At 41.0% G+C, this 14,597-nt stretch overlaps 3 protein-coding genes across 5 annotated transcripts; 1 reads left to right on the top strand and 2 right to left on the bottom strand.

Annotated features, from left to right (window-relative positions):
• Positions 1–1,446: 1,446 nt before the first annotated feature.
• On the bottom strand, positions 1,447–4,481 carry mblac2 (metallo-beta-lactamase domain containing 2). Its single transcript, XM_022757208.1, has 3 exons — positions 3,946–4,481; positions 2,568–2,782; positions 1,447–2,201 (listed from the first exon to the last, which is right to left on the bottom strand). Exons 1-3 carry the CDS (start codon positions 4,385–4,387, stop codon positions 2,028–2,030), a joined length of 831 nt encoding a protein of 276 aa, XP_022612929.1. The 5' UTR covers positions 4,388–4,481; the 3' UTR covers positions 1,447–2,027.
• Positions 4,482–4,693: 212 nt separating this feature from the next.
• On the top strand, positions 4,694–8,194 carry polr3g (RNA polymerase III subunit G). Its single transcript, XM_022758834.1, has 8 exons — positions 4,694–4,941; positions 5,118–5,249; positions 6,281–6,410; positions 6,980–7,045; positions 7,131–7,190; positions 7,270–7,328; positions 7,523–7,645; positions 7,766–8,194. The coding sequence occupies exons 2-8, from the start codon at positions 5,139–5,141 to the stop codon at positions 7,853–7,855; spliced, it is 639 nt and encodes a 212-aa protein (XP_022614555.1). The 5' UTR covers positions 4,694–4,941; positions 5,118–5,138; the 3' UTR covers positions 7,856–8,194.
• A 178-nt stretch (positions 8,195–8,372) lies between these two features.
• On the bottom strand, positions 8,373–12,963 carry lysmd3 (LysM domain containing 3). 3 transcript variants are annotated; one of them, XM_022758806.1, is made up of 3 exons: positions 12,575–12,963; positions 11,258–11,534; positions 8,373–10,181 (listed from the first exon to the last, which is right to left on the bottom strand). In XM_022758806.1, exons 1-3 carry the CDS (start codon positions 12,613–12,615, stop codon positions 9,456–9,458), a joined length of 1,044 nt encoding a protein of 347 aa, XP_022614527.1. In that variant the 5' UTR covers positions 12,616–12,963; the 3' UTR covers positions 8,373–9,455. The 3 variants fall into 3 exon arrangements, with proteins under 3 accessions (XP_022614527.1, XP_022614535.1, XP_022614543.1); XM_022758814.1 differs by having other exon boundaries at positions 12,860–12,963; XM_022758822.1 differs by having other exon boundaries at positions 12,938–12,952.
• Positions 12,964–14,597: the final 1,634 nt, after the last annotated feature.

Raw genomic sequence — 14,597 nt, 5'->3', positions numbered from 1 at the left:
GCACACTTTTGAGGGGCTGGGGACAGAACTGAGTAAAAGGTCCTTACATACATAGAGTAAACCCTAGAATAAACTGAAATTAACCAAAGCTATTAAAAGTGTTATTGAAAACCCAAGCCATACTTATAATTCTGCTACACTGCCTAGCGGCAGTATTGTAGGAGTTCATTGAATAGTGATTCCTGCTTATGAAAAATCCAATTAAATGTGAAACGTCCACTTAGCTATTATTATGCAACACAGAAAGAAATCTTAGAAATTATTTTATGGTGGCTGTATTTTAGAAAACTATCTATGAAACAGAATACTTACATAAAACAAAGTCAGCTGTTAGGTTGTGATAGTAAGAACAAAATTTAAATGGCTTGTTTACACTGCCACCTGTTTTTTTTCAATTATGTAAGCTGTTGTCATTTAGACAACTCACAGCAGTTACTTCTTATCACAAGAAAACAGAATGAATCTAGGGGAGTCGGTGTCTCTGTCGGTGCAGTACAGCCTCTTCTTCTCTGTCTCTGTTGTTTACTGTGGACTTTGGTAACAGTTTCCCTCTCTGGGCTCAGAACTCGGGCAACCATTTTTACTAAGATTTAAAACTGTCAAATGCTTGAAAAACAGCATTTGTTACTGTAAATTAATTTTTATAAGTTAACAAATAAACCTCCTCTCTTTGTCTTTTGTTACATTATTGATTTTGTTATAAATGCAGCTATATTGATACCTGATTATCATGTTAACAGATGATGTGCAGATCTTTAACTGTTATGAATAGATAACATTGAATGTTATAACCTTGCAAGAGTTTCCCTTGTTAGCAGGCTTTGTGTTCTGCACGTATGCCGTCCTAGAAGGCGAACATAAAACGAGAAATGTGGAAATCTCATGTTTAAATAATATAACATTAAATATAATAAATGTTTTATCAACTCACAACTGCCTTGTTTCTATCCTATCTGCATTTGTCTTATCCACATGAACTATGAAAATCTTGTGATTTTTTTTTTTTTTTTTTTTTACAAATTTGCCAGTGGTAAGACTTTTTTAAGTTGAAGTTACTTAAAATGTTCCAAAATCATACTTCCTTACTGTGACACTTTGAAGGATATATGAAGACAACACAACTATAACTACACTGTAACACAGAAGATATGAGAGTAAAGAAGTTAAAACACCCTGCACTTCTGCACGGCTGACTAGAAAAAGTCTGATCGGGGAAATCTTCTCTTATCTGTATCACCTGTCCCTGCAGTGGGAGAGCTTTTCCATCGGATCAGAAAAGTACTTAAAGTACTCTGCACTCTGAGCATATGATGGATCATATTCTATCAATTTCTCTTCCGCTTCTCTTTCTCCCTTCAGCAACAAATCCCATAGGTGATCGCCTGTTACGTGAACGTCTGGAGATAAAATTCCACATTGAAGCTGCAGCAGTCTGTGTTGTAGAGGCATCAAGGAAAGCAGGTAGAACAGAGGCTTTATTGTCAGTGTTTCGATAGCAAAGCCGTAGATTAGTCAACAGTACAAACGTACTTACAAACATAGGAGGTAGTGGACACTGAGTCTTCACTGAGCGTTATAATATGCATAGAGAAATACTATGGCCATATTGACTCCATTTCAAATTTGTCAGAGGAAAACCCAAAGCTCCATGCTTTCTGTTTGTAGTGCAGAGTTGTACCATTGTTGTGCTATTGTAAATTCACATCTGCTTAAAGTATAAAAACCATACATCTAATAATATTCAGACCAACATATACATAATCATCAGTATATAACAGAACCACACTCATAAATACTTTATATTATATGCTTCATATTATGCTGATTATTGACTTATGTAACCCAATAGGGGCATTTTACACAAAGTTTGGCAATTATATGAATTCTGTTGGATTACATAAGTAAATGAACAATGTTACTGTTACCTATAAATGATGGGTGTTTCCGCTCCACACCCTCTTTCATGTCCTCTATAAACATTTTTCTTTGTGCACTTAAGCTTCCTCCAGCTCCATGATCCCCTCTCATTAACAGGCACTCCGTGGGTTGGACGCCCGCAGTGCCACCCCAGCCAGAGTACTCCAGGCAAATGTGGAGAACTTTGCAGGACACGTTCCAGCTCTATTGATATATGTGGACGCAATCCGATGGAGCCGCTTCGCACCAAAGGTGTTGTAGTGCCCTGGGAGGACTTGGTCAACCTGTTTAATGAATATGCCAGTTGTTAAATGATGTACAGTGCATGCTACATCAATTCCTAAATCGTCCGTTGTGAGACACTCAAGCATTATTTCTCTGGATAAACACCAAACTATATTCATCAGTACATGATACGTATCTCTGATTTAAGGATGATTTTTACATATAGCTAGTAAATATATTGATTTAGGCTACATGGAAATTACTTCATATTTCCCCTCTAAAATGTACATACCTTCCAGTCATAAACTTAAAAACATGACCATGAAAACCTTTAACTGATGGAACTGGATACCTTGTGTATCAAAGAAGATGGTGGAACTATGAACTGAAACGGTTAGGCCACCTCTAGTGTGTTTCAGTGTTACCTGTTCGCTGTCGACCAGCCCAACCAGACGCTCGCAGCTGCTGATGTAGTCACTGACGCGGCTGTAGGGCAGCCAGTCAATCATGGCGCCGTCATACACTACGTCTCCACTGAAGAGCAACTTATTGTCTCGGTCGTGGAGGCAGATGCTGCCCCGAGAGTGACCGGGCATGTGGAGCACTGTCAACTGTCTGTCACCCAGGTTGATGACATCACCTACACAGGAGAGAGGGGGAGATGGTATCATATTTTCACAATCACCCACATGTACAAACACAATATAACTTGTACCCTTATCACCAAATGCATCCCATTCCCAGATTTACATCCAGATTAAATCATTGTCTTCCTCACAATCTGGCTATCTGGAATCAAGCCAGGGTTATATTTTTGTTTTCCACATGTCACCCCATAACACCGTGACGTTTGGAGTCTTGGATATTCAGTATATTGATTTGGTCCACACTGGGTATGAGTTGCACAGTGTGACAAAAGAGGGGAACTGACAGACCAAGCAATCAGATATTTTAACTGCATTGCAGCAGTGGCTCTGACACAGCAGAACAAGTGTGTTGACCAACGGTGCAGAAATTACACACTGTAAGAATACAAAAGAGGGTAACAGGTCAAGTTTTGGTCCAGACTCCGACAGTGCAGCATCCTTTGTGATATAGGCTTTGTGCAACAACTATCTTGAAAGTAATTAATAATCTAAAGTTGCAGAATGTGGGTTTAACTTATTAGTGATTGATTTGGTGTGTATCTTCGATTGCTCGGTGGGTGTTGGCATGGTGGGGTGTATTCAGTCTCTGCATTCTCCTCTTTTCTTTCTTGGATGAAACAGAACCCATCAATCAGCAGCACACTGGCTTAAAATAGAGCTGTTTTGCAAGTGAAGATGACGAATGCGGAAATAGCTGCCACCCCTTTACAAGTAAAACGCCTCCGAAGCCTTCACACAGCCCATTTCATGTTGCGCAAGAAGACATTTACACTTGTAGAGGGGGGGGCAGAGAGAAAGAGAGAGACAGAGAGTGTGTGTGTGTGTGTGTGTGTGTGTGTGTGTGTGTGTGTGTGTGTGTGTGTGTGTGTGTGTGTGTGTGTGCGTGGGTGTTTGTGTGTAGCAAGTCATTTTTGGTCCTCTGCCAAATTCATTGTTCAGTAAAATCCTCCTGTGGGGAAAGCAGGGATTGCGTATAGAGCTTAATGTGCAAACTACAGCTAGAGTCCAGGCGCAGCCAGTAAATATCGTCTAATGGTATCGACCATAATGCTTATCCTCAGGCAAATGCATTTAGACCTTATGACCTGGCGTTTGATCACAGACCCACCACCCCTTATCATAAATCATATCTCCAAAAGCGGCCTCTCCTACCTACCCTCCTGCAGTATGTGTGTAGGCTGCACAGCCTTGACTTTGTAGTGCCTTGCCCTCCATCCTGGACTGGGAGACTCCGCTATCTCCCTGTCGCTGAGCCAGGTGACCGTCTCGAAGTTGTCTCCGTTGGCCAGGGCATCGACCTCGGCACTATGGACGCCCACCTGTTGGAACTGATGCAGACCGCCCGAGTGGTCGAAGTGGGCGTGGGTGGCGATGGCCAGAAGCGGGTTCTTCCTTTGCGGATCTTTGCCGAGCAGCCCCTTGCCGTCGATGTAGTCAGGTAAGCTCCTCAAGCCCAGACCAGTGTCTATAACCACGTCCTGATGTGTGCCGCGGAGCAGCCAGATGTTGGCCCGGTTCTCTGACTGGTAGAATCGCTCCTGGATCCAGAAGAGTCCGTCTCCGAGCGATTTGTGAGCGTACCAGTCGGCTGCAGACATCCCACTTCATGCACTTGTCGAAGTAAGCTGGTGTGGGTATTGTGCTGCCAGGTGATTTTGCGGCGGAGAGGTGTGACTAGCCTTCTAGCTAGGGGTGCTATGTTTTCATTGAGGTTAATGTGACGGGGGCCGCTGACACACCCTTGTAGGAGGAGAGCATGCTCATTGGGCAAACGGGTGAGTGACGACAGCCTAAAACGCGCCACTATTGGCTGTAAAAGAAGTCACGCCTTCTCAGACATCACGCAGGGGCGGGGTGAATTAAAGCCACACTTCCACATGCTGAGTGTAGTGTGAGCATAGCTTTCCACGCCGGTGTTAGCAAAGTAGTACAAATCTTCATTAGACTTAGCTGTAAATTTCGTGATTTCAGGAGTTAGTTTACGTGCCGAACAAAGGATACAAGCGGGTCGTTGAATGTTAATGACAAGTAAACTCGAAAAGTGAAACATGGAGACTCAGTAAAGGCTTAATGCCGCTGAACAGCCCTGTAGTACATAGACTTTTAGGACTGCACGTCTCCACATTAGGAGCAATTTACTAACAGCCCCTTAGTGAGTATTACAACTCTCTGTATATGTTGATGTGTTTCCGACATAATATCAGTGCTGACCAACGTTGCATAGTAGGAAAAGTGAGAGAAAAGGCGACGCTGTGTTGCATTAACTGGTTGTGTCTGCACGTGTGTGACAGTGAAGTTGACTAAGGACATGTGGGCTCTGTGCTGTAGGTTCAAAGGAGGCTTGCAGCCATGGCAGGCAAGGGTCGTGGAGTGGCTGCCTTTACCTTCAACATTGAGGCTCTGGGCATCGGCAGGGGCAGCATGCCAGAAGCCAGGGTGGGGCCCAGCCCGTTGTTTCCAGTAAGTACCGACCGCACACTTACTTTCTCTCTCTATCTTTCTCTCTCTCTCTCTCTCTCTCTCTCTCTCTCACACACACACACACACACACACACACAAACGCATGCATGGACATACACACATATATACATAGGCACACTGCCTAAGTGCAGAGATCCCACGATGACATATCACATTGCAGTATATTAAATTCACCAATAAGCCCTTCAAAGTGTTCAATGGCACAAAATTTCAGAATGCACTAGTGGTGACAGATCACAGAAGCAGGAGAAATGTGCATGATCTATTTAAACAAAAAGTATAAGCTAAGAAATATGTGTATTTGCATGAATAAAGTTGGGTAAAAGAGCATTTGTCATGGTCATGTTAAGAGCCTGTTTAAAACACTTTCCCATTAAGTGCTTCCTCCTAGAACATCCTCTGCTATAACAGACAAATTATCAGCGGCTCAAGGATGCTCTATTATTTTCTGCATGATGCAGCAAATAGGGGGCCAAAAGGCAAAAATGACCTTTCGGCCCCTATCGACCCCGCTTCCTCATACTCACACAGGCCCAGTGACCAACCATGACATTGTGATATGATGGTATTTGTTCCCAAACAACTCTGCATTAAATCAGATAACCACAAACCAGTTGACACAGCTGGGGCATTTGAGGCCACTGATGGTCAATTTTGCCTTATTGGATATTAAGCCTTATTTTGTGTGAGACACCTCCGTCTACTTGCTCAAGTTGAAAGACCTCCAAGGCCTTACACATTTCATTCAGTTTAGCTTTAGGATCAGTGTAGTAGAATTTTGTACCACTACTGGACAGCATTTTTTCTGCAAACAATAAATGTAATTACACTCATATCAGTTAAAACAAAAATGTTATCTGTAATAGAAAAAGGAGAAGGTCATTTTTTAATATGTTTCCACAGCCGCTCCATAGTGTTGATCAAAGGTAAACAAATCTATGTACAAAAAAGAAACATAACTGTCACACTTAATCAAAATGATCTCCTTTCCGCTATCTTTCCCCCTACAGAATACAGACTTTAAACCAGTTCCGCTGAAAGCTGGCGAGGATGAGGACTACATGTTGGCCTTGAAACAGGAGATGAGGGGAACGATGCAACGGCTGCCACACAACATCAAGCCTCAGTCCAATAAGGCAGGTGAGAAGGAGAGTAGTGCATTAGAGACCTGGCATCCAATAGAAATGCTATGGCAAGACAATTGGCTGCTGTGAGGAAAGATAATGCAGCACTTAGGAACTGAAGCATTTAATTAGGGTCATATCTGGAAAAAGAGAAAGAGGCTGATTTATGGCAGAAATATTGGGTTACAGCTGCTGGCGGTTTTAATTTGATTCCTATGGTCTGGCCTTACAGGCCTTTCAGAGTTCCCTTGGTCAACAGTGAGCTAAATATATCCATAACAAGTAGTAGGTTTTTTCATAATGTCTTGTCCTAAATGTTGTCAGATGTATAATGTAGGTTCTTTGTGCTCACAAAACAATGTACTAACTGTAATTTCAGTGGCCCGGGAGCTTGATAGATTTTATCTATGATAATAACTTGAAATATAATCAAACTTGATTTATCACTGTGGCTAAGAATCAGGAGTAGCACCCAGTGGGTGGTGTTTGCACTTGTGTTTCAGCTACTGCTACTACGAATGTGATGTGAGAGGGAATTGGGACTTGTGTATTGAGGCAAAACTTGGTCTTTTTTACGTGAAACAGAAGTGGAGAGATACACGGAGAGATACCTCAAGCACCGACAGATGGAGGATGAGGAATGGATCCCAGGTACTTGCATAACACACTGTAATGGGATTAGAGCTATTTGAGAAAAAAATGGAAAATAAAATAAATATTATTCTTGATATTCTAGACTGGAACCTTTTCCCAAAAGAATTGATGCCCCAAAAGAAAAAACCTCGTGTTAAAGCAGGTATATTAACCCATTATGTATGTTATGACCTTTCAGTCTGTAACTATAAGGATAATGACAAAATGCTTAAATCCAACAGGCACAAAGAGGAAAACAGTGTCACGCAAAGAAACACAGGATATGCTGAATAAATTAGACGTAAGTTTCTCTTCACTTGTTTGTTCAACTACTGAGCATTAGATGTTCTGTTCATTTGGTCTTGATGTGATTGATCAAGTTAGTGGATTATTATTGAGCTCAGGATGTATATGTACTTACCAAGAGATATACATGTCCTTCTGAGCTAGCTAATGTTTTACAGTAATAATTTAATCCTAACATCAATATTTAAGGAACTGGCAAAGAAAGATGAGGGGAACCCTGAAAAATCAGATGACGAGACCGAAAAGAAAACAAGGAACGAGGATGGAGAGGAAGAAATTGAAGAGGAAGAATATGAAGAGGATATTGAAGAGGTTAGATTAATAATGATGACCTAATCTTTTTTTGCCAAATCTGCTAAAAACAAATTGAATGTGGATGATATGTAAGAATCAGTCAATTTGACTTTATCCATTTCCTTTGTTTCTCCGTAGGAAAATGACTACATAGAAAGCTATTTTGACAATGGCGAAGATTTTGCAGCAGACAGTGATGACAATATGGATGGTGAAGCAACGTATTGAGACAGCATGACTCAACCATGCAAACTCAAGCGAGCGTACACTGTTTAAGTTAACTGTCATTATGTGATTGTTTCTACTGGTTAAATATTGTAGATACGTTGGAAATACTGTTGAGCAGAGTGATAGTTTTTTTTGCATTGTGATCTTGAGAAGCGAGCTTTCTTTTAATGACTTATGTAAATAAGAAATGCCACTATGTGTACACTGGCAATAATTTATTCAAAATAGATGTATTTATTCTCCAGCCTGTGTCACATTTCCACAGGTTGAAAGGCACATACTGTCAACAACATAAAATGCTTTGTCATAAAATGTGAACACAGTGAAAATAAAAGGGCTACATAAAGTCTAAAATTTCACATAATTATAAGTACTGTATGAGTGTCATTGTGGGAATACTGTGCATTTCCCATCTTCCTCACCATGCTCTTAGAGGTTTTTTTTGAAATGGAAAAAGAGNCTGTTGAGCAGAGTGATAGTTTTTTTTGCATTGTGATCTTGAGAAGCGAGCTTTCTTTTAATGACTTATGTAAATAAGAAATGCCACTATGTGTACACTGGCAATAATTTATTCAAAATAGATGTATTTATTCTCCAGCCTGTGTCACATTTCCACAGGTTGAAAGGCACATACTGTCAACAACATAAAATGCTTTGTCATAAAATGTGAACACAGTGAAAATAAAAGGGCTACATAACAAAGTCTAAAATTTCACATAATTATAAGTACTGTATGAGTGTCATTGTGGGAATACTGTGCATTTCCCATCTTCCTCACCATGCTCTTAGAGGTTTTTTTTGAAATGGAAAAAGAGAATATTTCTCTTCAGGCAAGCTCAAATTAAGGAAACTTTCATAGCATTTCAGAGACATAATTTGACTGCAACTCCCAATACTGATAGTGTAAGTAAAAACAAATGCTCAATAGTGGTGAAATAAATTAATTCTGTATTAAACACAGCGGCAGCATTCATACTTTTCCAACAAATAGCATTGAAAAATTACTAACATGGCAAAAAACACAGTTGGAATAAACATCTTATGTTTGAGAGTAACTCTGGATGTGGTTTCTAACCACATCCACAGAGTTATTGATCACCTTAGGGTGTAGCCACTGATCCATCACTGAAGAAACAGGTGAGAGATCTGCTCTCCTTGGACAACGTTTGTGTTGAGCTTACTGAGAATGCAGCAGCCCAGCTGAAAACAAAAACATCACCTCAGTTTTCCTGGCTTAGCTGATTACATGAACTCTGGAACCTGTCCATCAGTTCCAAATAGTTCAGCCTATTATAACATGTCTGTCAAAATGGACACAAATATGGATGAGACTGGTGGACCTATTTCCAGCCCATCAACATTCCTTGTTGAAAAGCATATAAATACAAGTGGACAGACGCAAGGAATGATTGTGGCCACACCCTTATTCCTAGTCGCTCAACCCTATAAAAATCACTGTAGCACTATATAGTGACTGTCCAAGTCAGACAGATTGCATTGTATTAGGTCAATAAAAATTATTAAAAAATGGGAACATCCACTCCGTTTTATTAGGTCTCTGAGTTAGCAAAAAAGTTATATGTAAAGTTATAATCCCTTGCTATGTTTTGTCATTCCCATCGTGTTCACCATCTCCTGCTTTGTCCACACCCGGTCCGTGGGGATTCCCATTACCCACACTTCCAGCATTATGTCCAGGTCCAGCCTCTGCATGGTTATGTTCTCCAAAATGAGGGTCCACATTACTGTCATGGTTAATTCCATGAGGCATGTCGCTTTGAGCTTGTGTAGGAATGCCATGATGGCTGACATCAGCTTTCATAAGAACCTCATAGTACAGCAAATAAAACACAGGCGTGACTATACCAACAACCAGCATGATGGCCACTGCTGTCCACCATCTCATGCCCCAGTCAGCTCCATAATAAGGGTCCTTCCTCTGAATGGGTTTATAATCTGCTTCTGCTAGCAGTGGCTGCTGCTGCTGCTGCTGCAGCGTTAAGGAGGACACAACTTCATTCAGGCTGCTCCGAGACGGGCCTGTCGATTTCACCAGCCGCTCAATGTCCTTGTCCTTCTCCAGGAGAAATCCTTCTACACTGTCGGTAGAAGAAGAAGAAGAGTCTGTGGAGGACTCAGAAGGGAGGGAGGTAACAGGGGAGATCTGAGGCAGGCGTCTGGCACCTGAGGGGGAGGCAGATTTAAGAGGACCAGTGCTGTGAGTCTCAGTGAGGACGCTGAAGCGCCTCACAGGAATCTTAACTGAACGCAGGGCAAAGAAGTCCTGCTCTGTCAAGAGGTTGTTGGCACGCTTAATGTCAGCCACCTAGGGAACAGAGAAAAGATGAATTTAGTAAAGTGTTTACAGACAAAAAATGCAAATTACTGTCCTATGAATATTCTGGATTATGAGACAACCACTAAATTAGAATGGGCCTCTTTTAACACAGTGGATAAAATGATGCATATAATAAAATATAAATTATCTTCAAACTTCTATAGACTTCTGGAAATAACAATCCAACATATTACATGAAAAATCTGTAAAATAAAAAAGTAAAATTTGTTAATGTGGTAAACACTGTCTGTAGGATTAAATGTGTTAACCTCTCATACTCTAGTTAATCAATTACCCTGGATATATACCATGGATATGTTGATGCCACAATCTCAGGCATTAACTGATTAATTTTAATTCGTAGTATCATTTAACCGCCAAGAACATTTTAATTACTCTGAAACCATATCTATGTTGTAAACTTTCTCTTGTATCTTTGATCAGGAAATAAATAACTTCACATCTGATGTTGGAGTACTCTGTTAGTTAACAGGGATTAACTACTGATTCTATACGTCATATTTCCTGCTACATTAACAGATGCATTCTTTAATGAGGTAAAAATAAAAACCTCCTGTGCATCCTGAGATACGCACTGTTGTTACTGGAGGGCACCTCAGGATTCTAAAGACCTTTGAGGGCATGGAGGAATCTCGATGTTAACAGAAGGTTTTGAAGAATTGGATAACGTTTTGTGTGTGTGTGTATACGTGTGTGTATGTATAGTGATATAGTGGGGTCCAAACATCTGAGACCACTTCATGTTGCTTTAATTTCACTTTCGCTGCAGTCTGTCTGGAGACTGTGCTGGTCTTAATTATTTGAGTAGACAGTACTACTTCCTGCAGTACAGTATTGTCTAATAATGCATCAGAGAGTGTAGACACAGAATTTGCCCCAACAATGCATTTTTACACACAGAAGAGTTCTAAGTAATCAAGAACAATTGGGGAACCTGTAGAAGCTGTTTGCATGAACTTTCAAGGCTTAATTTGCTTCCATTCCTGAAGGGAAGCTGTCTGAAAACAAAAGATACAGACACACAGATCTGAGCACATACGTACTGAGCAATGGTACTGCAGGGCAATGCTGTTCAGAGTGTCACCCTCTTGGATATCTCTGGTCAGGTAGATAATATCGTCCATCCTTTCTCTGGAAGTGCTCCTCCGTAGCCTCTCTCTGCCACGAGGCCGCAGCTCATAGCTCTCCCCATCCTCCTCTGACAGGTCATTCTCTGAGCCATTGTTTCCAAACAGATAGGCATGACCGCCATTGGCAGGTTGCACCATGGTGGCTGACTGGAACCCATAGTGCTGGCTTCTACTGGACATTTTTTCTTCACTGTATTGGGAAGAGCAGAGATAGACTTGGGTACTGAATCCTGAACTTGTACAGCATGTTCTTTAGGGATACCAAAAATGTATGCTTTACCCTGGGAAAAAGTTAGCAAAAACATTGTTAGATCTAATTAGCTACTTTGGTGAGTCAGTGTATAATTTAAAACACCGGAGGGCTATCCTGAAGACATGGTACATTCATGCAAGGCACACAAGCAAACCTGTGCTACTGCAACATGGGTCATGAAAGGTTTTACCATACATGTAGGTGACTATGAAGTCATAGTTTTCATCAGTTAACACACAGGCAAAAGTTTACAGTGGACTTCTTTATGAAGGTGCTACCACTTAATACCATTACAGCTGTCCATGTCATCCCCAATTTGACCACTTACAAATCGCACTATACAGATATAAAGAGACTGTGAATAGAAGATGGCCTATTAGAATTGTATGACACCATACTAAACCTAACATGCAATTCTTTTTCGGGAACCTGCAATTAACAGGTGTAGGCAGCAGGAAAATTCACTTACACTAATTATACGTCTCTTGGCATTTAGCAAGCCAATCTCTCTGGCAGTCCAGGACATTCAAGTTACAGTAAAGCTACATAACGTCACTTATCATACTGGAAGAGGCTACGAGCTTATCAGTCTTCTAGATGTCAATGTCCTCCGATTATATAACATTTCAGTTTCGTTATCCACCATGGCTATGGGAACATCTTATCAGATAACGTTATCTAGCCATTTTTACCACAGCTTTGACATAACAAAAGCAACAGAAAGATCAGATTTCACTCTTAGTTACGAGTTTGAACCAAATGCCATATTCCTGACCAGCGCTGATGTAAGCTAAGTTAGCAGCTAGCAATCCAAGGTGTTAACCATAAGGACACCTATATCAAGCACACATCGATGTCATTAACTAGCAAGGCTTGCGAAGTGTTAACGGTAGGGTGGGTAAAAGCTCATGTTAACTATTTAACTATGCAATTAGCTATAAGTAAAAAAACTGATGCTACACCGCCGTCTCGCTCACCCCACAAAAGTCCAGTCGATGTCGTCGTCCACTTCGAACATCAATGTAACTTCAACAACTCGTTTCTCTAAGCAGCCAAATCAATGTCTTAAAGAATATCGGTCTTGTGCTGACGGAAGTGTAATGTACAGTGCACGTACACAGTTCGGCTAGTTAGCACAGGCTAGGCTAGTGCTAACTAGCGTCCACCTATGTTAGGTGGCTAGTCAGGTTTGGACAGTTCTATCGGTCAGTGGTCAAAGTCGATGAATATGTTTGGAGGAAGTCGTCAGCAACTGCCTTTACCTGAAAAAGTGAGCATTGATCAATCAGTTGTCCTGAAAAATATCCATCCTACTTCCAGAGGATTATCTTCGGTCTCACCTTGTAGTTGGTTTGTTGCTGCTACAGTTCACGCCACGTCAACAGAATATTTACGTAATGACGTTATCACTGACGACTCCAAATCGTTCATTTGTAATCACAAGATGGCGCCAAAAGTCAAGTTAATATCTGATAAAATCCCCACTTTTTAGGAGTGGACGGTCCATTTACTAAGATTCTGGATAGAAATTAGTGTCTGGTTAATTCTATATTCAGACTCCAGTGTTCATACCCGTAGTTTATTTCAGCTAACCTAAGCTAAAAAAACAAGCTAGCCATCGTGCACAAAATACACGTGTTATTAAGGATATGGAGGGGAAACTCAACACGGTTAAAACTACACTAGCTAAAGCTAGTTTACTCATTTTAAATATATAGTCAGATTTATCGATTCTACTCTAAATTATGTATATAGACTACCATTGACACTCTGAACAGGTAGGCGACGATGTATTTAAAGCTATGTATATATCAACAGGGAGCATTTTCGGTCATGTGGACAATGATGCAAGTGGCATTTCCTGTAAAACTGCGTGTATTTTAATTCTAATTACAAAATTGTGTCAGATTTCAAGTTACTCTACCACAAATCTGCAAAGTTTTTGTGGAGTGATTACAGCAGTGGGCAGAGGGACAGCAGCTGGTCGGGGGGTCAATACCTGCTTGGCTCACAGGGTGGAGCTGTCCGCCACCATACTGTGCACCCTCAAGAGACAAATGGGATTAAAACATCTTGTCTCATTAGGCATCGACCGGGAGACGAGCTGCAGTCACTGAAGAACTGCAAACTAATCTTTTCTGTTGGGACGGTGAGTCGTGTGTACAGTAGCACCAGGTCTCACATGGCTGCAGGAGCCCGGAGCTGTGTGTAGAGAGAGGAGAAGGTCCTGAAGAGACCGGGGAACCGCTCCGTGTCTGTTATTTCTCCCGGCTTCAGTACCGTTAGATGACATACGCGCTTCATCCCATGTTGTTCACCGGGAACCGAAAGCTGCTGAAGGAATAACAGATTTCAGTAGGTTTTTATTAAGCACTACAAAATGATGCGGTACTTGGCTGCTGTTTGAGAAGAGGAGGAGCTGAAGACCCTGGGAGCGTTTATCGATGTTATCCTCACCAATAAAGATTTTGTAGCAATTTATCTTGGACAGAGAGGCCAAGCAAGGTGTCAGGTAAGTTGAAATGATTTATTTTATTTCTCCTTTCAAAGATGTTTTTGTTTGTCATTGTGGGTAGGCCAATAGTAAGGATGTGTGGCGATCAGCAAAACTTTATAGTGGATTAATTTCATAGAAAGACTTGATGGTGCGATGATATCGCTTTGTGACACATGGTTATACTGTCTTGTAGACAATTCAAACGTCTTAGATTTATTTTTCAGTAGGTGAGTCAGTAATGATTGGTGACTGCAGACTGTTTTGCCAGTGTTAGATTAATAGTGTGTGGAATAAAGGAAACAAATGAGTAGCGATACTCGTCATCAATTATGCCAGACAGCTCAAGCAGACATATTGTATAACACTATAAGAAAACGATTAAAAGTGGTTGGCCACTGCTAATTTCTTTTTGCACTGTGCCAAAAATCCCCCTTGGAGCAGCTAATAAAATTGAAAAGCCTAAATATTGATTCAGCGCAATCAGTAAATGAATGGTAGCCCAT

This window comes from Seriola dumerili, unplaced genomic scaffold (genome assembly GCF_002260705.1).
Source record: "Seriola dumerili isolate Sdu_G_001 unplaced genomic scaffold, Sdu_1.0 BDQW01000017.1, whole genome shotgun sequence".
Taxonomy (NCBI): domain Eukaryota; kingdom Metazoa; phylum Chordata; class Actinopteri; order Carangiformes; family Carangidae; genus Seriola; species Seriola dumerili.
The sequence above is the reverse complement of the archived record's forward strand: the minus strand, read 5'-3'. Positions and strand labels throughout refer to the sequence as shown.